The following is a 22594-nucleotide window of genomic DNA, read 5'->3' as shown; positions in this document are numbered from 1 at the left end:
AATAACACCTAAAAAAGCCAAAAATCTGGATTTTTATGTAAGAGTTCCCTATTTTAAATATTGACAATTCAGAAAAGAATTTAAATGTAACACAAATCAAACAGAGAAGGTTTCTAACACTTAGAGCTTTATAATACCCTCATGGTTCAGGTGAGGTCCAGAGAAAGGAGGTGACTTGCCCGCGACCCCATGACTACACAGAGACAGAGTCTGGACGTGGCCCCATGTCTCCTGACCCCCAGACTGGTGCTCCTCTCAGCACACCTCTCTGGGGTCTGCTCTGCTCTCCAGTGCCCAGGGCAGGGGTGAGCACTTCTGACCATGGTGAGATGGCGGGACACATCAGACTCAGGCTAGCAGCTGGAAGGGCATCCACATTTATTGGTCAGACTTGGCTGAGTGGAGCAGAGCCATCCTCGGGCCCTTTTGAAAGGAGCAAGAACACTAACAGGTGCAGCCTCTGGGAGCTCCCCGATCCTGCCGAGGTAGTGGCTGCACCCAGTGACCTTGCCTAATTATTTTGGCAGTGCCCACCCTGCCCCCTTAGACCTGGCTTTGTCTCTTACACAAGACAGACCAGGCCTGTCCATTCCCAAGATGAGACTGGCTCTACGTGGACCTGGGCCCAAAGTCCTTGGAAGCTAGCATTTAAGGGGAAGAGGGGCACCCAGCTTGCAGATGGCAAAACTGAGGCTTTAGGCAGGAGTGGGCTCATTCAGAAGTCTCATAGCTGAGTCCCCGGCTTGGCCCAGAACCATAGGCCTTAGGCCACTGGGCTGGTCAGTGCTTGGATACTCTTCCCACCTCAGTTTTGGGCGGAAGACATTGCCTGGCTTAGCTGCTCTGGAAATGTAATCTATAAATATATACTGGTTTTAAAAAGTAATAAATTAGGTCTTGGACCACATGAGGGCATCTGGCCAGCCACATGCCATATGACATGGACATCTGTTACATGTCATATATGGGCCACCAATCATGTATCCTGCCACGTGTGGTGCTAGGGTCCATGCCACTGACCCACAAACAGGCCACACTGCTAGTTCCATTTAATGTCATGTGCAGCTTGGCCACGTGTGACTTTCTGCGTCATGCATCACATCATGACAGCCTCATTGTGCCACATGACCCCAGTTGGTCATGCCTTTCATATGTGATATAAGGTAGTCTATTGGCCATACTAGGCTCCTGGTCCTCCAGAAAGTCCTCCCTGAACTGTAGCAGGACAAACATGGCCCTCCCTCCTGGGGCAGCATGCAGGGGCCCCCAGATGAGGCACTTTTCCTGTGCCCTCTATACTGGTAGGTGGAATTTGGCTTCAGTTGGCTGGATTTGAAGAGTCTTGAGAGCCATCAAGTACCCCAAGGTGTCTGCGCCTGGTTGTCGAAGAAAGCAAAGTCCAGCCTGGGCTCCTGGCTCTGCAGACGCTGGGCCATGTTAGCAGGGATGGGATTATTCCAGAGGCTGCAGGGCACAGAGACAGGCACTCAGCACTGTGAGCCATTCATTCATCCTTTTGTCTCTGCCCACCTGTCCTATTTAATGAATGGGGAGACTCAGCCCTGAAAGGGGAAGGGCCAGAGTTACCTGGCAGAAGCAGGTATTTGATGAGTGTGGCTCTCCTAAGGAAGATGGTATCCTGCACACCCACCTCCTGACTTCTCCCACTCCCCCTTCTTTCCTGGAGCTAGTGATCCCAGCCAGGGCCATGCTCCCATGACACATTTGTGCAAATAAGAAGAAAGCTCCCCTTCTTCAGGATACTTTACTTCCATCATCTGAAATTATCCAAATCTACTAATTTCTATAGAACAAGATACTTCACTACCATTTCCTGGAAATCCAGCATGTCTACTATGTGAATGGTGTCCTTAGAATCAATGACTCTGTGCAGTGCACAACCTATCCAACCATATGTAGTAGCTCTGACTATAGTTACATTTTAAGTGCTTACTATGTGCTAGGCATTGTACTCAGTGCTTTTCATAATCATTTCATCCTCACAGCAACTCTCCGAGGTAGATACTATCATTATCCCTATTCTACAGATGAGGAAATTGAGGTTCAGAGAGGTTGAGTTACTGATGTGAAGTAACATGATGGACAAATGACAGAGCTGGAATTTGTTCCGGTTCTGCTTGCTACCGAATTCCTGGTGGAATGGTCTAACTCTCCTTTGATAATCCCCAACCCAGGTCCTGCCTCCTCCTGCAGGGAGTCAGTCCCCTTAACGTTGTAGAGGTTTGTGTGGCCTCCACCCACCATTCCTGCACCTGAAAACCCTTGTTACCGGATGACTTGGATGCCAGACCCCTGGGCCAGCCCTTCAGCCAGGAGCCAGGCTCCACGATCTGTGATCTGATTCTTCTCCAGGCTTCCCAACAGACCGCAAGGAGAGGAAAGAGACGGGCGTGAGACTGGGTGGAGGGGCCTCTGATACACCCCCACCAGGTCACAATGGGGACACATGGGCTCCCTACACATCTGCTTAGCGAGCCCAACAGACAGCAGTGCAGCAGGAAGGCTGAAGGTTGGGACCCAGGGAGAGCTAAGCTTGACAGGGGCTTGGGGCAGACCAGACTGTGTAACTCAAGGAGGGCTTTCTGGGAGGCAGGGCCCTGACCCGGTGGCCTCTTGGCTTTCCCCAGGACACAGGTCCCCCCCTGCCCATCCTGTTCTGGTTTCCCAGGAATTGCCCTTCATACTCCATTCTCTTCAGCCGGCCCATCTGTGGCAGGATCTGAGCCAGCTCAGCAGCCGCCTCATCCCCAAGTAGATTCCAGGACAGCCTGCAGGGCAAGAGTCTTACGGTCAGCAGGACAACAGTGAGACAAAGGTGGCAGGTGGGGAGGGCTGGGGACCAACGGTGGGTGGGGCTGTCATGCAGGTACAAGAGAGGCCGCCTGACAGAGTGCTCGTGTACCCTGTCCCGAAGAACTTTCAGGTCACAAGTGGCCCTTCCACCTGCCAACCCTGTTTCCCAAACTGGTCATCCCTCAAGAATGCAGTCAGCTTAGGAGCTGGCTGACCTTAGAGTTCAGAACACATGGTCTGCAGAACAATGTCATGATCCACCCTTCCCTTGTACATGTGACTCCATCATAATATTTGCCATAGCCATGCACGTCCTGTATTTTTATTGTGTTATAGTTTTCTTTAAATCAGTCCTCTCCCAACCCATTTTTCTTAACTATAAGAAGTTAGCCTTAGGAACTACCTATCACTACTATCAATGGAAAACCTGTGTTGAGGGCCCTAAATAGAAGATAGTTACAAGGCTAAACACAGTACAAACAATTTCTAGCTGAAGCCTGCCTCTCCTTCCAAGGGTGCTGAGCCTGTGGCCTGCCTCCTATTGGTTGAAAAGGGAGAATCCCCAGGGTCAGGTGGTAATGAGCACTAATCGGAGACTCTCTCTGGTGTAATATAATGAGAAGGCTTAACACCTTTAGGATACAAACCCCAACCCAAATCCTCTTTTAATCACTTGTATCCTATAATTTAGGAAATTGCATTTTCTTCCATACTGCTGCCAGGGTCCCAGGCTAGTCCTGGGTCTAGTTTACCCCTGGAGCAGTGGGGCAGGGCCTCCCTCCTATTGCCAAAAGGGAAGTGGGCAGAGCCAGCAGGCAGGTCCGGAACCTGCTGGTTTCAGCCATTCTTCACTATGAACAGGTGGTTTGTAAATCGAGGCTCCATAAACCAGGCAAGGTAGTCTATTCAGCTGTCTCCCAAAGGGCAGGTTGGGGGCAAACCTGTAGAAATCATCTGGGTTTGATCCACCTTCCCTCCTGCCACTCCACAGGTGGGTAAACAAGCAGCAGCAGATGAATGGCTTTGCCCAACATCACTCAAAGCTCAAGTGTTAAAACTTCCTCTGTGAAGAGGTTTAAGTAAGAATAAGCTGTTAACCTCCCGTTAACAGATGGGAGACCAGCTGGGGGAGGAAGGGACCAGCTCCCTGCTGTACAGCAGGCTGGGGCCAAGCCCCCAGACATCTGCTTTTCCCAAGAAGAAAACCTTCCAACACTCACAAGATTTCTTCTAGAGCTGGGCAGAGCACAAAGCTGGCAGCCAGGGGCTTGGCAGTCTGGTTATCAATCTCACATGAAACCAGGCTGGAGAAAGAGAAGGGCATGGGATGGAGGGTGTCTGAGTTAGAGGCTCCCCTCCCCCAGCCAGTCCCCGCTCTCCCACCCTGCTGTCAGGGTGGGAGGGAGCCAAGAAGCCAGGGTGTAGGGCAGGGTGGGAGTCCTAGGAAGGTGTCCCTCTTGCTCCAGGCTGCCCCTATACCTGAGGCCTGTGTCACTTCAAAGGCTTTCCCAGGTGTCAGGCTTAGCCGGAAAAGGGCCACACTCACCCCGCCCCAGCTTCCCAGGTGATCAGGGGGTCTACTTACTCCATCTTCCTGAGCAGTGGGAGCCCCTGACAGAAATGTGGGACCCCTCCAGCCAGGCTGTTTTCTGCCAAACTGCAGGGCAGAGGAGACTCCTGTGAGAGAAACTCCCAGACCCTCCTTGGCCTGTCCCCCTGCCCAGGTTCCATGGCCCCTACTGACCTGATTTCTTCCACATGTGGACATCCATCCAGGGCCTGGCCCAGGCTCAGCACCCCTTCTGGGCCCAGACGGCTGGACGGCAGGCTGGGGAAAGGGTAGGGGGTAAGGGGAGCCCATATCCACCCCCGACCCCAGCCTTATCTCAGGCTATACCAGCAGACCTAGGACAGTCTCTGGGTAACTGCCACTCCAAGCCCCCTCCCCATCCACACAAGACCTGCGTTGGTAACAAGGGCCCACCCTGGCTTTGTGGGTCTGACATCCCAAGTTCAAGGCTTGGCTCCTTCATGTATAAGAAAGGTAAGCTCTCCATGCCTCTCCTGGCTTTAGTTCCCTGCCTGAAAAATGGAGCAAATAGAAATCCAGGCCACGAGGCTGCTTTGAGGCTCAAATAAAACCATGGACTTAAACTGTGAAGTGCTGAGGCTGTGCTGCTTGGCCCTTTTCTGCTGCATAGCCCTTTGCTGACACTTCCTCATTCAGCCACAGAGACTGGCTGAAGGGCCTGCTGAGCTGGGCTTGTTGTACTTGCTTCTCAGATAAGGAAACTGACAGTGACGTGGCCAAGGGCACACAGGGGCTGGTCTGCAGATCCAGGACTAGGCTAGGTCTCCCGACTTCCCTGCCCCAGACTCCTGAGGGAGGGGAGGGCCAGGCAGGAGTGGGAGCTAGCCCCCAGATGCACCAAGTTTGACCTAAGGCAGGGCAGCTCAGCTGATGGGCACCTTGACCCCCTGCTCCTAGGGAACCCCTCCTCACTAGCCTTGCATATGCTCCTGGCAGGGTGACACTCACTGTAGAACCCTCAAGTGTTGGGGCAGCCCCCGGGCCAGCCCCAGGGCTGTGGAGTCCCCTAGAGCATTGCAGCCGAGCCTGGAAAAGAAGAGAAGATGAGGGTGAGCACCAGGCTGGCCAGGTCCAGACCCCGGCCCTGTGCCCACTGGGGGAGATGAGGCCCAGGTGGGCTGTGGAGATGCAGGGGGCAGAGGGCAGCCCACTTGGGCACACACTCACATCAGTTCCTCCAGGTCCCTGCAAAGGGTGAGAGGCTCTGCCAGCAATGCTCCCCCAGCTGGGCCGATGCCATTTGCTGAGAGGCTGAGGGAGGGGCAGAGCATCAGCCTCTGGGACTCCCTGCCTCCCTCCAGCCCACCCCACCTGCTGGGTCCCAAAAAGGCAGCACCCAGTGCTATACACCTTCCCAGCCTGATGGGGCAGAAAGGCCCAGAGTGGAGCAGGGCCAGGCCAACTCAGGTCCCACAGTCAGCAGGGCCAGGAGGTAACCCAGCCCCACTGTCTGGACACAGAGGCTGGGGGAGGAATAGGAACCTGAGCCAAGGGCCAGTGCCTCCCCAGACCACAGCAAAGCCACTGAGGGCCCCTGTCAGCAGATGGGACACTCACTCAAGCTTCCTGAGCTTGGGCAGACCCAGTAGGATGGCAGCTACGTGCTGGGCACCAGCATCTCCAATTCGGTTGTGGCTCAAGCTTAGGGAGAGAACAGCAAGAAAAGTGAAACCACCAGCCTGCCCCCCATCTCCTCCTGTCTACTTTCCCCTCCCTGAAAAGAAGAGGAGCCAAAGTCTAGAGAGAGACCTCTGCTCACACTGCAAGCGTCCCCTCAGCCTTTGTTGGGTGAGAACTCCAAACTCTTGTCTTCTGTTTAGGATGTTCTCCTTAGTGTCTGACCTAAATCCCTCTTGCTGCAATCCATACTCTTGCATCTTATCTTTGGGTCTCCCGTGTTCAAGGGGTCACACGGCGTGGACGTGGGTGAAGGAGATGAGACTGGGAAGTGAGGGATGTGCTCCAGGAGCCTCTTGCTTTTGTCATCTTCCCCGGTCAAAGCTGTCTTGTCTTTGGGGTGGGACAGGCAACTCACCCCAGTTCCTCCAAGCTGGTGGCAGCTCTGAGAGCCTCAGAAAGGTGGTAGCAGCCGACATCACCAAGGTCATTCCTGCTTAGACTGGAGAAGAGGAAGTCTTAGGAGTAAAGGCCTTTGCAGGTGCTATGCTAAGAACTCTACAGTTTGCAAAGACTTCACACATCCAGGAACTCATAGGCCAGCCACAAACTTCTCGGAGGGGAGAGAGGGGAACTGGCAAGATGGGAATAACTGTACCTAATGCCAGATGAGAAAAATTGAAGCCCAGGGAGGTAGCCGTGACTGGCCAAAGGCTCCCAGTGACTTACAGACAAGGTGGAAATGAAAGCCCAGAACCCCTAGCCCGGGAACAGTGGCCACACGTTTTGGTTTGGCCAGGCTTTGTCTCAGCCTCTGTAACAGGGATTTCCAGGCCAGCCCAGCTGAATGCCAATTTCAGGCAAATCATTTCTCCAGGGCATATGGTTTTCTAATCTATACATATGGTGGGCTTTTCCATAAACTCATTTTATTGTTTTTTCTTGACCCTGACCTTGCCCTGCCTCTGTGAGGTGGATAAAACAAAACAAAACAGCAGAGGCAAATTGTCTTAGCCCCATGTTAAGTATTTGAAGCTTTTGGTTGTTTCCCAAATTAAATTTTAGCAAACTTCTTTTTGGTAAATTAATTTTGGGTGAAATGACCTGGTCCCGTCTGATAGGCTTTGCTGACCCCTGACCTCATTTCTGATGCACACTGCACAGCCAGAGTTGGGTAAGAACAAAGCTATGCTTTGTGCCATTCTAGGGTTTGTTTTTAGTCAAAGTATTTCATATTTTAAAAACATATGAAAAGAGCATGTGATACTTGTTTATCAAAGTGGCCAGGGGCAAAAGGGGCAGATGTCAAGGTCAGCAGATCTACGCTAAGACCCTCACTACTCAAAGTGTGGTTGGTGGGCCCCAGAGCTGGTCTCACTTGGGAGCTTGTTAGAGATGCAGAATCTAGGCAACCCATACCCATGGGATAAAAAATGTGAACAAGAACACAGGGTGAATTTGTGCACATTAAAGGTTGTTCTAGAACTTAGGCCTGATACCTCAGGTCACTTTTACAGCCAGAAGTTGGTAACATTAAAAGGCAAGAGCAGTGGGCATCAACCTGATGGAGGATGTGAATATCCCCAGGACAGGAGCCATGGAGGGTCCCCAGGTATGTGCCCCCAGGGCTTCCCTGGGTGGGTGGTCCCAACAGAGCTGGGGAGTGCATCCTTCCACTCATCCCCCTGGGGACACTTGGTCACTCACCGGAGGCTCTGCAGGAGGGTCATGTGGCTTAGTCTTTGAGTGAGCACGGCCAGGGAGGAGCTGCCCAGTGGGAGGTGGCTGAGACTGAGGGAAAGGAGGGCAGAGGAGGAATGGGTGGGGCTCAGGTTGGGTCCCAGGTGCAGACTGAAGCCTTGTGCAGCCCAGGGGCTTGAGACCTCACTGCTTAGCAATGCCCAGTGACCTCCAAGATGGCCACCTACACACACACAGCATAAAACGTTGTACAAAACGTAACTGGGGAATCCAAATGCCATTTCTCTGAACAAATTATTAAGGTCATCCAGGCAGCAGTTCTATATTCTGAATCACATGGGACCCAGACTACTGACCAGTAATCATCCCAACCATATCAAGTACATACTATGGGCCCTGCCCCGGGCTCAGGGCAATCTTGAGAGGTGGGTCTATTACCATCCCCATTTTACAGATGAGGAACACTGAGGCTCAGAATAAGAAGACCCCCTTTTACGAGGTCACATGCAGAAAGTAGCAGTATCAGGAATAGAACCCAAGACTTTAGGGCTCGTACTCATTCCCGGGCCCCAGCCACATGTTACCCATGGGATCATGTCCTTGAAGCCCCCAGGCGAGCTAGGAGGGGGGAATAAATAACAGCCAATACTTCGAGTGTGAGCTCTGTACCAGCCTCTGTTCTAATATGTATCATCTCATCTAACCCCCATGACAATCCTAGGAAGTAGGTGCAGCTATTATCCCCAAAGTTAAGAAGAGGAGAAAAGGACAGAGAGCTTAAGTAAATGGCCTAAACTCACACTTTGGGAGGTAGAACAAAGAGATGACAACTGTCCTGGTTTGCGTAGAACTGAAGCGTTTTCCAGGATAAGGGACTGTGAGCCCTGGAGAAACTGGGACAGTTGGTCACCCTACCAAAAGATGAACCCAGGTGGGTGGCTCCTAACCAGGCTGTGTGCCCCTAAATATTTTGCTACAGATGGAAAGTGAAAGAAGTCAACTGGATTTGAGGGGAGCTGCTTGTCACGGAGGAGACACTCAGCAATAACAGATTTGAAACCAGAAGGGGCCTCTGGGCAGCAAAGATCCACCCTCTATCTTCAGACAGGAAAGAGAGGTTGGTGCTCACTTTACAGACTGGGTGGCTAAGGTGGTGATGGGGGGAACAGCATGGATGCCTGGGAAATCAGTAGAAAGGGCAACACATCTGCCCTGTTCTCCATAGCAGCCCAGCTCCTGGCTCTGGCCCAGGCACCTAGGTGATTATATATTTGTCTCAAATGTCTGAATGAGCCACTGAATGATCTCACTGAGCTTCCTACCCCCCAAATAAAAGCTTCCAGAAGGAAGGGAGGCTGAGCAGAGGTGCAGGTACACAGCAGAAGGCCAAAGAAACAGCTTGATGGGAAGAGAGGCAGACCCTCTGGTCAAAGGTCTACTTATTAGCACCCCCCACTCTCATTCCCAGGGCAGGCAAAAAGGGACAAAGTGGGAGAATTTCATTGTTAAGGGGCAAAAAGTCAAAAGCCTATTTTAAAACTGTATTTAAAACATGTCAGAAAAAGTCTGGAGAAAAATTCACAAACTGCTCACGCACAGTATTCTCATGAGGTGTCCTTGCCAGGGAATTCCATGTCCTTTGTTACACATTTCTGCAGTGATGGAACTTTTTCTAAGTTGTGTGCATTTCTGGTCATCAGAAAAACTCTAAAGATTAAAAGCTGAAAATGCCATTACATGTTCTGTCTGGATGCTATTATGTCTGTGCAAGATGGGGACCTGTCCCACACAGGTATGTTTCTGGTGTTTCTGAGGCTGTTTCTGGTGTTTCTAAGAATTTGGTAACTCCAGATTATAGGTGGGACTAAAAGTTGCCAGTTACTAAGGAAACGATTGTAGGCAAATGGCAGTAGACATGTGTGAGGTTTTTTTCGCCCAGAGTTTTTTCCCCTTCTTCTGTTAACAGAAACCTGAAATACCTCCCTGCTCCAACTCAGATAGTTGGGTGGGCACGTGACCCAGATCTGGCCAATTGCATGCTTACAGCCACAGTGATTGGATTAGGGATGGGCATATGATCCTAGCTAGGCCACTGGGATTTAATCAAGGGCCTTGAGAAGGTGCTCTCTTGCTACTTAGCTGGTAGAAAGTAAGCCTGTACCTGTGGGGACAGTCTGCCTGAAAATGAAATAGAGATGGGGGGTGGGGGATGGGGGAAGCAAGTATAGAACCCCTGGATCCAGCCATGCCTGAAGTCAGATGCCTTGTAATTTTCTGTGACAGGAGCCAGTACATTTCTGGGTTGGGTTCGTTTGAGTGAGTGTTCTGTTTCCTATGATCAAGCATTTTAATGTCACTCAGAGGCAGGTAAGAAGTTAGAGGGAGAGCATTCAGCTCACATGGGTCCATCCAGGGATTTGACAGTTTGTTCCCAAGAGATTCAAAAGTTCCTAGGCGTGCTTCCAAAACCCCATCCACACCCGCAATTCACCACCACCACCTGCAACCACCACCACCTTACTCAAGCCTCTTCAGACAGCACTTGCCCTCAAGGGCCTCCATCAGCACCTTGGTGTCTTCTTCACCAAATTGATTGTTAGACAAGCTGGAGGGGGCAAAGTATGAGGTGACTGTCAGACAAGACTACCAGCCCCTGGAGTCGAGCTGTCTCATTGGCCCCATTCTGTGCCTTGGTGCCCCAAGGAGGACAGCTCTGATCTGCAGATTCTAGACCACTCCCCATGTCCAAACCCCATGGGGGCATTTCTGGCGCCAAGAATCAAACTTTGGGGTTCCTGACGAGGGGGGCATGATAGTCATAGCCGACCTGAGAAAGGACGCCCTGGATGAGGGCTGCAGGGACAAGGGACGCACGCCTGCAAGGATCCCTTCCACCCCATAGCCCTCTCTATGCCCCAATATCTATAGCCACCCTAGGCAGAGAAGCATGATGAGCCCCGTTTTATGATTTAGATGAAGCAATCCAAGCCCAGAGAGGTACAGTATTTGCCCAGGGTCACTCTGCATGAGTGGTTAAGTTGGGACCAAGAATATAGTGCTCAGCCTTCCCCAGGCCATACCCAGAGAAAGTGATGGGTTGAAATCCCACCACCCACCTTACCAAAGGCTCAGCTGCCCACCCCTTGTTCTCAGTTGGGCCGTCCCTCCCCAGATCCCTCCACCTTATGACTCACTCCAGCTCCTCCAGGTGGTGGCAGTGGCTCAGACCAGATGCCAGGTGCTCCAGGCCCTTGGAGCTCACGTAGCTGGAGGTCAGCCTGGTGGAGGTCAAAGGGTAGTAGGTTAGGCAGGAGCTCTGGGTCTTGGGGGTACCGAAGGCTGGTGGCACAGGGCAAGGGGATGGGATGGGGAGTGGTTCCTGGGGGCACTGGGAGGTGTCCTCCTTCCCTTCATAAATCCCTCCTGCCATGCAATCAGGCCAAGATAGAGCTTGGAGGCAGGCGCATTGACTGGCTGAGTGTGTCCCCCAGCCACATCACTCAGGTGGCAAGTTCACAGTGTATGCCATAGGTGGGCATCCCTGTGAAGCCTAACTGGTTTACTGTTGTTTACCACAAACTCTACATCTTCATTTAAAAACAAAGTAGCCAATACTGGAGAGGTGTTAAAGATATCGTAGGGGCCCAAAGGAAACCTTGCCGACCATGCAATCATTTGGATTAAAGGAGAATTGGAAGTTAGATAAAGCTCAGTTTTGCAACCATCATACTGATATGATTCAGGCCAAGAATTATTAATGGATGCTCAAATGGGTGGTGAAAGTTCAAGGAGTGGCAGTATATTTCAGGGTATTTACAGAGCCTTAAAGTATCTTCCTAACAAGATGCTAGTTAGTTAGGTGAAAACAATAACTTTGCAAGTGAAGAAATCTGGCAGATGCCACCTGAACCAGGTAATCACAGTTACAATCACTAGTAAGGGGACAAATGAACATCATGTGCCTCCTGATGTGACGCACTGAGAAGAACACAATAGCACCTCTGTGAGATTCCTGCCACAGCTGCAGAACCTACATTTCAGCAGGAAGAGACAACAAACACAAGCTGAACGACAGTCTACTACACAACTGACTGACGTGTAAACATCATGACACTATCATGAATGACAAAGAGGGGCTAGAGACTGGTTCCAAATTGAAGGGGAGTCAAGAGAAATGACAGGTAAATGCAGGATGTAATCCTGTATGGAATCCAGGGCTGGAAAAAAATGCAATAAACAATATGATTGGGACAACTGGCAAAACTGGAATATGGACTATAGTTTAGATAATAGTGTATCAGTGTTAAATTTCCTCAGTTTTATACTTTTACTAGATTATGGGAGAGAATGACCTTGTTCTTAGAGAATTCACAGAAATATTCAAGGATGAAGGGCATGATTATGCAACTGACTTTCCAACAGTTCAGAAAAAGAGAGAAAGGGAGAGGGAGAGAGGGGAAGGAGCGGGGCCATGGAGGAGGAAGGAGAGAAAATGTGAAAAAACACTGACAAAGATGAATTTGGGAAAATGGTATATGGAAGTTCCCAGTCTTTTTGCAAATTTTCTATTGGTTTGCAATTATATCCAATAATAAAGAAGCAGAAAAAGAAAGAGCATAGGGAAGGGAGTCACTTTCTTTCCACATGGCCCTGTCAGTGACACACACCCAACATCATCTCCACGGTCCTGTGTGGCTTGGCCCCGGGGGTGGAGCCACACAGCTCCTCTGAGCCCAGGGCTGGGGGGAACAGGAAGTGTGGGGGTCAGGGCAGAATTCAAAGGGGCCTGAGTGAGCATGGTGTCTGCCTACCAGAATTTCTTCAGCTCAGAGAGGGACAGCAGGAGGCTTTGTAGCAGCAGGGAGCTGTCATCGCAGAGGTTCACCTGGGACAAGCTGAAAAAGCCCAAGAATATTCCAGAGAATTTCAGGTGGGATGCACCTCAGGAACCATCCATCACATAGAGACGGGGAGTCCAAGAGAGGCAAAAGGACCATCAAGAGGTCCCAGTGGGGTAGGGCTCCCCTATGCCACCCTGAGGCTCACCCCCACTGGCCAAGTATGATTCTCTCCTGTGTAGGTAAGCAAGAATACCAGGGTCTCGCTCTGCTCATCCCCATCCTGGACTGGCCAGCTTCTTACATGTGGCCTGGTGTGGACACTGGGGCCAACCAGAGAGCTCAGGGCCCCAGGGTTGCAGGGGGCTGACCTGAGCTGCCGCAGCCTGGCATATGTCTCCGTCAGCTGCCCAACAAGAAGGTTGTGGTGGGTCCCAAGGTCACAGTGAGCCAACCTGGGTGTAGACAGGGAGAGAGCGGTTTCTGAACACCTGGGTCAGTATGGGGAAGTTAGTCCCTGCATACAAGGAGCTTCGTGTGTGTGTGTATGGGGTGTGTATGTAAATAAAGGTAATCAAACAAAGTCCCACAATTTACTATTCAGTTATGGGAAATGCTGTGAAGAAGAGGTCCAGATGAGGTAGCTGGTATGGCTGGGCAGGTTGTTCACCGTACCAGGGGACCTAGCCAAGGGGGTGAGTTGGGGCTGAGACCCAACTATGGTCTGTTCCCCAGAATGTATACATGCACGGCTGCATTCACCCAAAAGCAGTGGCACTTTAATTTCTCAAATGTGCTGTATGGATTAGAGGTGCTGTGAATCCAGGCATCTATGAGTGGATTATGAGAGAACTTGACTAAATCTGGGGGATCAGAAACACTTCCCTGAAGTGGCATTTACACTGAGACCTGAAGGATGAAGTGGGAATTAGCCAAGTGAAGGAGGAAGGGGGGAGGGGAGGAGAGAACATCTGGGGCAGGAAACAGCCTGTGCAAAGGTGCTTAGGTCAAAGGAAGCAAGGTGATGTGCTGGGATCTGAAAGCTGGAGGGGGTGACTGGAGCTGAGACCCGGGTCTAGGGTGGGGATGGACAGCAGGGAGAGGTAGGTTGGGCCAGACCTCATGGACCACAGACGTGGACAGCAAAGGACTCTGAGCAGGGGCATGAGAAACATTGGTCAGGAGCAGGAGTGCCCCCCACCTCCACCCCATCACCAGCCACGCCCTTGGAGCCTCAGGTAGCGGATCCCACCTGAGGGCCATGGCCTCTGGGTTCTCCTGACTGGGAAACTCCAACTGGATCCAGAGCTGCTGCTGAGTCTTGGAAATGCTGAGGAAGAAGAGGCAGCCAATGTGAGGATCATGGCAGCTTTCCCATGTAGCCTGAGCTGGGGCTGGGGCTGCCCAGCCTACTGACTCAGCTCCTAGACCCAGTTGGAACCTGGACACAGGTCAGTGAGACACCAAAGCCATTCTGTCAGTCTGGCTGTAATCCAGGGGCTACTGCTAGGCAACCAGCGTGGACCCCCAGCTGCGTCTGCCCAGGATCCAACCACCCTTTGTCTTGAACACTTGAAGGGGCTGTCTTCCTCTCTCTGGCACTGTGGCTTGACTACTGCACAAGTCCCAACAAACATGTGAAACCCCTCACATATGCCCCAAGGGTTCCTGTCATCTTGGGGACCCAGAATATTTGCTAGTGATGAAGCTCTTACCCCATAGGACAAGAGACCAATGTCTAGATAAGGGAAGGTCCCAATGGTCATGAAAAGATGAAGGATTTTGAGGGGCCTCCTCCATGGACTCACCTTATTTCAGTGATGTTGCCTGAGGCCTGGGTGCAGACTTCTAGCAGGGTGAGCAATCTGGCTCTGCCCACCCATGGCTCTTCCACTCTGTCATGGAAGGGGACACAGATAAAGGTCCCCTAGAGTGAGTGGGGACAGGGCTTGGGGAAAGAGTGCCAAGTGGGACCTAGAGGCTTTTTAGCTTTTACTACTTTAAAACTATAAAATTATACAACTAGGCATAAGGGTAAAACAGGAAATTACACTTTGTTCCAACAGTTTATTGCCACAATCCAAACAGAAAGTCATTATTTTAAACGGTATTTTTAGATTTAAGAAAAGGGCTGCATAATGTTATGTTGCAAAGATATGGAAATAAAATTGTATAGAAAACATGATCCCAATTTTATATTTAAAAAAAGGGCAGATGGCAAATACATATGTAGAGGTAAAAAAAAACATGGAGAGAAAGAGAGATATGAGGAAAATATATTGAATGTTAATAGTAGTTGTTTAGATGGTGGACTTCTCATGAATAGTTTTTATTTTATTTCTTTAATTTTCAACATTTTTGGAACTTCCTAAAATGAGCATATGTTAATTTAGAAGCAGGAAAAAAGAATCACTTAAAATATTCCTGCCTTTAAAGTTATGTTGCATTTTCTCTCAAAGTACTACTTTCTTATGCTGTTCTGGATTTTCCACAAATTTCTACAAGTATATATTATTTTTAGAGTAAGAAAAGTTTTATTTTGAAATGTTATTTTGGGCGATCCTGCAATCCTGGGTATATATGCAAAAGAATTGAAAGCAGAGATACAAAGAGATACGTGTACACTTAGGTTCATAGTAGCATTATTTACAATCACCAAAAGGCAGAAACCATCCAAGTGTCCACCAGTGGGTGAATAAACAAAATGTGGTGTATTATTCAGCTAGATAGGAAGGAAATCCTGACCCAGGCTACAACCTAGAAGGAAGTTGAGGACATTATGCTAAGTGAAATAAGCCAGACAAAAAGATAAATCCTGCATGCTTCCACTTACATGAGGTACCTAGGGTAATGTATTCATAGAAACAGAGTAGAATGGTGGTTGCCAGGCGCAGCGGGAAGGGGAATTGGGATAGTTTAATGGGGACAGTTTCAGTTATGCAAGAGGAAAAAGGTTGTGATTGCACAACGTAAATATACTTCTTACCCCTGAACTGTGCCCTTAAAAGTGATTAAGACGGTCAGTTTTATGTTATGTGTATTACAATAACAATTTTTAAAAGGGTTATTTTGTGGAACAACCAGTGCCTCCTCATGGGTTGCGATGAAAAGTGCACAGTGATGGCCATTAAACTTTTTTTTTGACACAAAATATGTAACTGGATCTCACTGAGGCTTTTGATCTAACTTCCAATTTCAGGAAAGTTAGGAGTTAGAGGATCAGACTCAGTGACATCACGAGGAAGCAAGCAGACAGGACCAGAAAGGGGGGCAGTCAACAGCAAGTGACTGGTTTGTCCCAGGTCACTGACATGAGAAAGGAAAATTGGGGGTGAGATGTGTTAAGAGTCCTAAGAGCTGTCACCACCCCATGCAAACTGAACCCTCACTAAATCCTAAATCTAACAAGCCAGCTGTTCCATTTGGGGACAAGGGGAAATTCTAGATTGGACTGAGTAAATCATGACACTAAGGAATTGCTACTGATTTTCATAGGTGTATGAATTCAACTAGGATTATGTAGAAAATGTCATTAAAAAAAATCCATAGTAAAACATTTAGGAGTGATATTTTATGAGATCTATAACTCACTTGAAAATACTTCAGCCAAAAAAATAAAAATGTGAAGCAAATATGGAAAAACACAAACAATAGTCATACCTAGATGATGGAAATATGAGTTCTCAAAATCTCAAATCTACTTTTTGGAATCTGCTTTTTCTGAAAGTTTTGAAATGGTCATAGCGAACATAACAAACATGACATTTGTTACATATTATTTTTGATGTCAGCTGGTGTCCTTTGGAGTTTCCTTTTTACTTAAGTCCCCCCAGATAAGCAACCCCTTCCCCACCCCCACCACCCCTTAGGAGGGTGGCTTCTGTGTGTGCCCGGCAGGGTCTCTGGGACTAGTGGGTAGAGTTGGCTCTGTGTCCAAGTGGCAGGGTTTTGGGTGCAGGAAATGGCTAGGGGCCATAATCCTGGGGGACCCATTCTCCTGTGCCCACCCTGACCCCTACTCATGCCAAGGCCCATTCCCAGGGAAGGGAGGAAGAGGGTACCTGAGATTCAGCAGCCCCACCGGCCGCCTCACCAGACTTAAAAAGACGGTCAGCTGCTCCAGACCCAGGCAGCACTGGGTCAGCCTGGGGACAAAGGTCGGTTACCAGGATGGTTCTGGCAGTGAGTCCTCACCCCTTAGCTGCCCCCATGAGCTGGGCTGGTCACTCACGTTAGCTCTGTCAGCTGCGTGGCCTGGGCCAGGCTCTCGGCCAGTCTGGGCACATGCTCTGGCTTGAGGTGGCACTCGCTCAGCCTGAGGGCAGAGGGCCAGAGGCAGAGCCTGGGTGAGGCCTGCTGGGGCTGCAACCTGACTCCTCATCTCCCCCAGGTGCCAGTGAGCAGCCTCCCACTGAGTGCAAAGGCCTAGACCAGGGCCTGAGGAAAGGCCTAAGGTTGGCTCCCGCTCTGGGAGCTTCCCATCTCTTTGGAGAGACTATCCTCCAAGAAAGCGCTAGAAGTGGGTCACTTGCTGAGCCCTGACTGTATGCCAGCCTCTGGGTGCACAGGGTGAGGAAACAGGCATGCCTGTCTTATGTGCACCATCTCATTTAATTCCGGCAGTGTCATATATAGGCAGAGAAACTGATTAACCCAAGGACACACCACTGGAAGGCAAGGGCCCAATCGGGTTTCAATCAAGTCTGCTTGACTCCAGGCCCCAAACCTGTAACCACGCCCCTACCCTCCAGCACCACTTCATTCCAGGCCCTCTTGGCAGGAGGAGGGCCTGGGATTCTTGCTATGGCCCTGCAGAATGCCAGGGGGCCACTGGAGGCTTCTGGAAAGGGCTGACATTTGAGCCAGGTCTTAATTTTATCTTAGAAAAGGCAATGAAGAGAATGTCAGGCTGAGTGCACAGAGGGAAGCTTCATTGGCTGGGCATGTTTGCTGAACAAGGATCAAGGCTCCCTTGTGTCTAAATATGTGTGTGCATCTGGGTTGTGTGTGTGGTGTGCTGTGTATGTGTACTGGGCATGTGTACACATATATATGTGTTACGTGTGTGTGGTGTGTGCATAGTTTGTGTGTGGGGGGTGTGTATGTGCATGTGCTGTGTGTGCAGTTTGTGTGTATGTATGTGGTGTGGGGTTGAGGAAGCACAGGAGGATGTGGGAGCCAGAACAGACCATGAGAGAGAAGAGCAGGCTAAGGAATTTGAACCTCATCCTGGGGGCAATGGGGAGCCACTGAAGAGCTTAGAGCAGTACAGGGCATGGTCAGATGTGCGTGCTGAGGCGATCCCTCTGGGTGCTGTGGGGTCCATGGATTGGAGGAGGCCTGGCCAGAGGCAGTGGCCCAGATCTGAGGCCATGATCACAGCTGAAATCAGACCCGCAGAAGAACTGACCCAAAGCAGTGGTGGTGAGGCTGAAAGAGAGCCAGAGCTCTAGACGACCGGGGGTAATAGTAACAACTGACAGCACTCGAATGAGCCAGGCCCTTTCCAAGCACTTTATACATATTAACTCATTTAATCTGCACAGTAGCCCTGAGGTGTAGGTCTTACTAGTAGTCCCATTTTACAGATGAGGAACTGAAATACAGAGAGTTAAGTCACTTGTCCAAGGTCACACAGCTGGTAAGTGAGAGAGCTGGTTTTCTCCCCAGGTGGCTCCAGAGCCTGAGCCCTTTACCACGATTCGGAAGCCCCCAGGTTTACCATTAGGACTTGGCTAAGAGGCACAAATACGGTGTGAAGGCCCACGCCAAGGACTGGAGGCTTGCGGGGTTTGGGGGCATATCTGGGGGAGGCAAACCCAGGCAATGAGCATGAAGCAGCGTGCCTGAGGAGAGCGGGACCAGTGCAGAAGGAGACATGGAAGTGGCCACAGGCACCCTCCCCTTCTCCTCTCACCCCAGACCGGGAATTACCTCAGTGTCTTTCCAGCCTCCTCCTGTCTGGAGAAGTGGATCCAGAAGCTCTGCTTGGAGCCCAGGCTGCAGAGAGAGGGGTGTGGGGAAGCTGGAGGCCCAGCATCATCAGGACCCAAGCGCCGGGGGCCCAGGAGGGAAGGGGGCCGGGCCACCTGGGGTAAGGGACGGCGGAAGCCACAGAAAGAAAGGCCCTTGCTGACCAGAGGAGACCCCAGCTCATTCTGTGAGGACACGAAAACCTGACCTTCCCCACCCCACGACCTCCCTGGTCCCCACAGCACACAGCCTCGGAGGATGGACACTGATGCCATGCTCAGTGAGCCCGGAGACTTAGGGGCAGAGGTTGCCCCAAGTGACAGATGGCCACTAAGTGTGGGAGTCTTGCATCCCCCACCATCAGCAAGTGGCACCAACATCTCCTTACTTGACCGAGGCCTCACGGACACGTGGGTAGGAGGGGAGAGTCTCCACCAGGCACAGGGCACTTTCCTGAGAGATGCTGTTGTGACTGAGACTGGAAGGGAAGCAGGGTTCAGGAATCAGGGGTGAAGGGCAGCATGGCAATGGAGCCCCCGAGCCCCTTGTCGCGTCCCCTCCAGCTGTCAGCTCCAGGATGAGAGTCCTCAGTGTCCAAGTGTCCATTCTCCACGTGGAGACACTGAGGTCCAGAGAGAGCCAAGGGGCACCACCCCAACACGGGCAGGACACACACCAGACCCTGAGTCCTCGAGAGCAGCTGGCAGCCCCGGCCCCACGGCAAAGCTCGGTTGCCTTAGCAACGGGCTGTATCTTGGCTCTGCCACCGGTGTCCCAGGTCACTGGGGAGATTGGGTGAGAGTGTGGGTGACTTCCTAAGGCTCCTCCCTGCTACGGGGACATCTCCCAATCTGTGTGCTGTAGATCTGCTCAATGATGCTTCAGGGACAGACGTTCCAGGAGCTGGGACAGCTGAGATCCTGTATCAGCTGGTTAGGATGGAACTGTTTCTTCTCAGGGTCACCAAGCTTTAGTCACAGCCTTTCCTGGGTGTCTGGGGGATGCTCTGTTCATGGTGGGCAATGAGGGAAGGAGGAGAGGACCCAGGGAGGTAGGGGTGTCAAGGTAAGAATCACCCCTCTCCCCTCCACAGTCCTTGTCCTTTGGGGATTCTAGGGACACCTCAAAAGAAGCCCATTGGTGCCCTTGGCCCAGTGGAGGCTCCTCCTTGCTGTTCTCACTTACTCAAGCCAACCAGAGATGGGCACCAGAGGGAGACATTCCAGAAGGCACCTGAACCCGTCATCCCCCAGCACATTTGCTGAGAGGCTGCAAGAGGGAAGAAGAGGTTGTTGGGGATCAGACGTACCCCCTTTTCTCATCACAGTTATTATTGGCACTACTCCACCCACACAGCACTGTCATGACCACCTTCACCATCACCTCCACCACCATGGGCGCTGATCTACTTCTGTGCCAACATTGCCATTATCACCACCACCACCACCACCACCACCATTTCTCTCACCACTAGAATTATCATCCAGCCATACAACAGCTTCCCCCCACCAACAGCACCACAGTTAGCCAGTCCTTATCATCCCCTTCATTAATGGGTGACTGTCCCCAGGGCTTGTGGGGTCCAGCACGCTTTCAGGATTTCAGAAAAAACAATTCCCTTTTACTACGCCCTTGGTCCACATCAGCTGGGAACTGCAGTATTTGAACAAGAGTAAATTCAGGAAAAGGAAAGATGTTTCGAGCATGTGTTTACACACCTGATTTCTCCCTTTAATTTGGTAATGCAATATCGGAAATTGCACTTGAATACTTTCTTACCATAGCCTTCTATGGTTTTAACTACAGTTTCAGAAACAGTATAATCCACATATCCCGGAACACCTGTTTTTTTTTTTGTCCTGAAACTTTCAGCTCATTTTGTCCCTGTTTATGACACTTTTGAGGCTTGTTTATTTTGTCTTTTCCTGAGAAATTTTAAAAATAAAAAAATTGGTTTGTCTCTTGAAGACTCTTAATTGAGTCATCTTAAAAATAAGAGAAATTTCCCTCTACAATGCAAAACAGAAGAACTCAAAGACATAGTGCTTATTTGTCTTTCTTTAAAATACACGATTTTCATCAGCCTCATTTCTGGCCACATCACAACAGAAATTTAAATTTTTTATTTTGTTTTGTAGACAGCTCTCTTTATGTGCTGCGGGTCCAAAGCTGGACGCCCAGTGGTTGTGAGCAGACTCTGCATCTACTAGCTGTGTGACTTTGGGGAAGTTCTTTCCCTCTCTGAGCCTCACTTCTCTTATCTATAAAATGGGGACAGTAGTATCAAGGGTTGTTGAGGGGATAAACAGAATATGTGAAGCACTTAGAACAGTGGAAAAAGTGCTCAATAGGAGTCAACATTATTATTTTTTCCTTCCCAAACCAGTGTTACTCTATTTGGCCTCCCAAGACAGGTCACACAGATACCCCTTCTCAGCAATACAATAGCCCACAAGTCCCCACCCCACTTGGCTCCGGGACCTTCTCAGGCTGAGCCACTTGGTGTTTTTAACCACCTTCCAGGCAAACCAGTGGATCCTGCATCTTATCCTCATCAACTGGCAGAACTCCAATGTCTGGATCAGCATGGCGTCAAGGGTCTCCTATAACCCTCTTTAAAGGTCTCCCAAATTATGTGTACTGGGCATGTGTACACATAATCACGAGTACACATAAACACAAATTAGATCAAGAGTCACACTGGACTGGTTTCAACGTGGCCAGGGCAGGGGATGGCAGAGACGAAATGGGTACAGGGAAACCTACGGATGTGACCCAGATTCCCGGGCATTCCCTGTTAGCTGGTCCTGAGAGGTGCTGAGTGAAGGCACACACGTGGACATTCTCACACACACCCCTCCAGGGCCACCGAGGCACACGCTCCCAGTTCCTCTCCCTCCTCCCCAGCTCCCCAACTTACTCCAGCTGGCTGAGGTCTTCACACTTGCTCAGCAGCCAGCACAGCGGCTTCACGTGCTCCTGGCCGAGGTCACAGCCCGTGAACCTGCTGGAGGAGGGGGACGGGCCACTCAGACCCACTCTACCCTGGCTTGCCCTGGGTGTGGCCTCTGAGCTCCTGTGGGGCCTCACCCACACTTGGAGTCTCTGGAACTATCCAGCAACCACCACTTTCACCTCCCCCACAGCAAATCCCATTTGGCAACCACAGGCTTCTCTGGAGAGGTAGTTCTCAAAGTGTGGTCCCTGACAGCCACACTAGCAGCCCTTGGGAATTGCTGAGGTGCAAATCCTGGGCCCATCCCACTGGACCCACTGACTCAGAGTAAGGCTCTCCAGGTCACTCAGGTTCAAGCTCAAGGTGGAGAACTACAGCTCTTGGGGTTATTTTAATGAGCAGACATGCAGGGTTGGGCATGGGCCAATAAGGGCAAAGTCTGCTCTTGCAGGGGGTGATGCTGGGATTGAAAGCAATAGTAAGTCTGCTTTGGAAAGGCCTGACATGAGACTACACAGTCAGGTAAACAAAGGGCCTGTGACCAGCCAGCAACTAAAAAAAAAAAAAAGTAATCTTAAAATCAGAAAGTACCTAAAATCAGTATCTCAAATTTTTATCACTGTTACCCTCCCTTTCGTTTTTCCCCTTCTTAAATTCCTTATGATACTATTATTTACTTCCTGTTTTTAAATCAGCACATTCTTTCCTTAATGCACTTATTATGAAAAGAAACCCCATACCACTCACTCAAATGGAAAACTGGCGGTGCACACCACGAACAGACCAGAAGCACCGAACACGTAAAATAACAGCAAAATCCTCCTGAAGTTTGAAACCTGCTGAGGGCTCTCACTGTATTAAAAAAGGGAGCTTAGCAGCTCTTACATGTTAAGGACATACTAACACCCAAATGGTACTTCCTCTTGGCTTTAATCAGACCAAGGATGGAAAAGGGGGTAATGATCTCCCTAGGGGATTCAATGGCATTGAACTATTCTATCCAACTTCCTAAAAGTCATCTCATCGCAGTCTATGTCCTACATATTGGAAACCATTGACTTAGAAACTATCAAGGCATTCTGGAAGTCAGGGTAGTGCGGGGTT

At 50.3% G+C, this 22594-nt stretch overlaps 1 protein-coding gene across 8 annotated transcripts in view; it reads right to left on the bottom strand.

Annotated features, from left to right (window-relative positions):
• Nucleotides 1-361: 361 nt before the first annotated feature.
• The window catches only part of NLRC5 (NLR family CARD domain containing 5), a 102013-nt gene continuing 79780 nt past the window's right edge, over nt 362-22594 (bottom strand). For 7 of the 8 annotated variants that reach the window (XM_073226538.1, XM_073226536.1, XM_073226535.1 and 4 more), the window contains 23 exons: nt 21455-21541; nt 19720-19803; nt 18923-19012; nt 18496-18561; nt 16793-16876; nt 16623-16706; nt 14370-14456; nt 13814-13891; nt 12933-13016; nt 12535-12618; nt 10918-11001; nt 10245-10328; nt 7730-7813; nt 6441-6524; nt 5963-6046; nt 5573-5656; nt 5354-5431; nt 4559-4642; nt 4400-4471; nt 4035-4118; nt 2706-2789; nt 2291-2374; nt 362-1464 (listed from right to left, as the gene is read on the bottom strand). In XM_073226538.1, the coding sequence (XP_073082639.1) occupies nt 1353-1464; nt 2291-2374; nt 2706-2789; nt 4035-4118; nt 4400-4471; nt 4559-4642; nt 5354-5431; nt 5573-5656; nt 5963-6046; nt 6441-6524; nt 7730-7813; nt 10245-10328; nt 10918-11001; nt 12535-12618; nt 12933-13016; nt 13814-13891; nt 14370-14456; nt 16623-16706; nt 16793-16876; nt 18496-18561; nt 18923-19012; nt 19720-19803; nt 21455-21541 (1930 nt within the window). In that variant the 3' untranslated portion in view covers nt 362-1352. Of the gene's footprint in view, nt 1465-2273; nt 2375-2705; nt 2790-4034; nt 4119-4399; nt 4472-4558; nt 4643-5353; nt 5432-5572; nt 5657-5962; nt 6047-6440; nt 6525-7729; nt 7814-10244; nt 10329-10917; nt 11002-12534; nt 12619-12932; nt 13017-13813; nt 13892-14369; nt 14457-16622; nt 16707-16792; nt 16877-18495; nt 18562-18922; nt 19013-19719; nt 19804-21454; nt 21542-22594 lie in introns of all 8 variants that reach the window. The other variant, XM_073226542.1, reaches the window with a different exon arrangement.

This window comes from Manis javanica, chromosome 17, assembly GCF_040802235.1.
Source record: "Manis javanica isolate MJ-LG chromosome 17, MJ_LKY, whole genome shotgun sequence".
NCBI classification, from domain to species: domain Eukaryota; kingdom Metazoa; phylum Chordata; class Mammalia; order Pholidota; family Manidae; genus Manis; species Manis javanica.
This window is presented reverse-complemented; position numbering and strand designations above follow the sequence as displayed.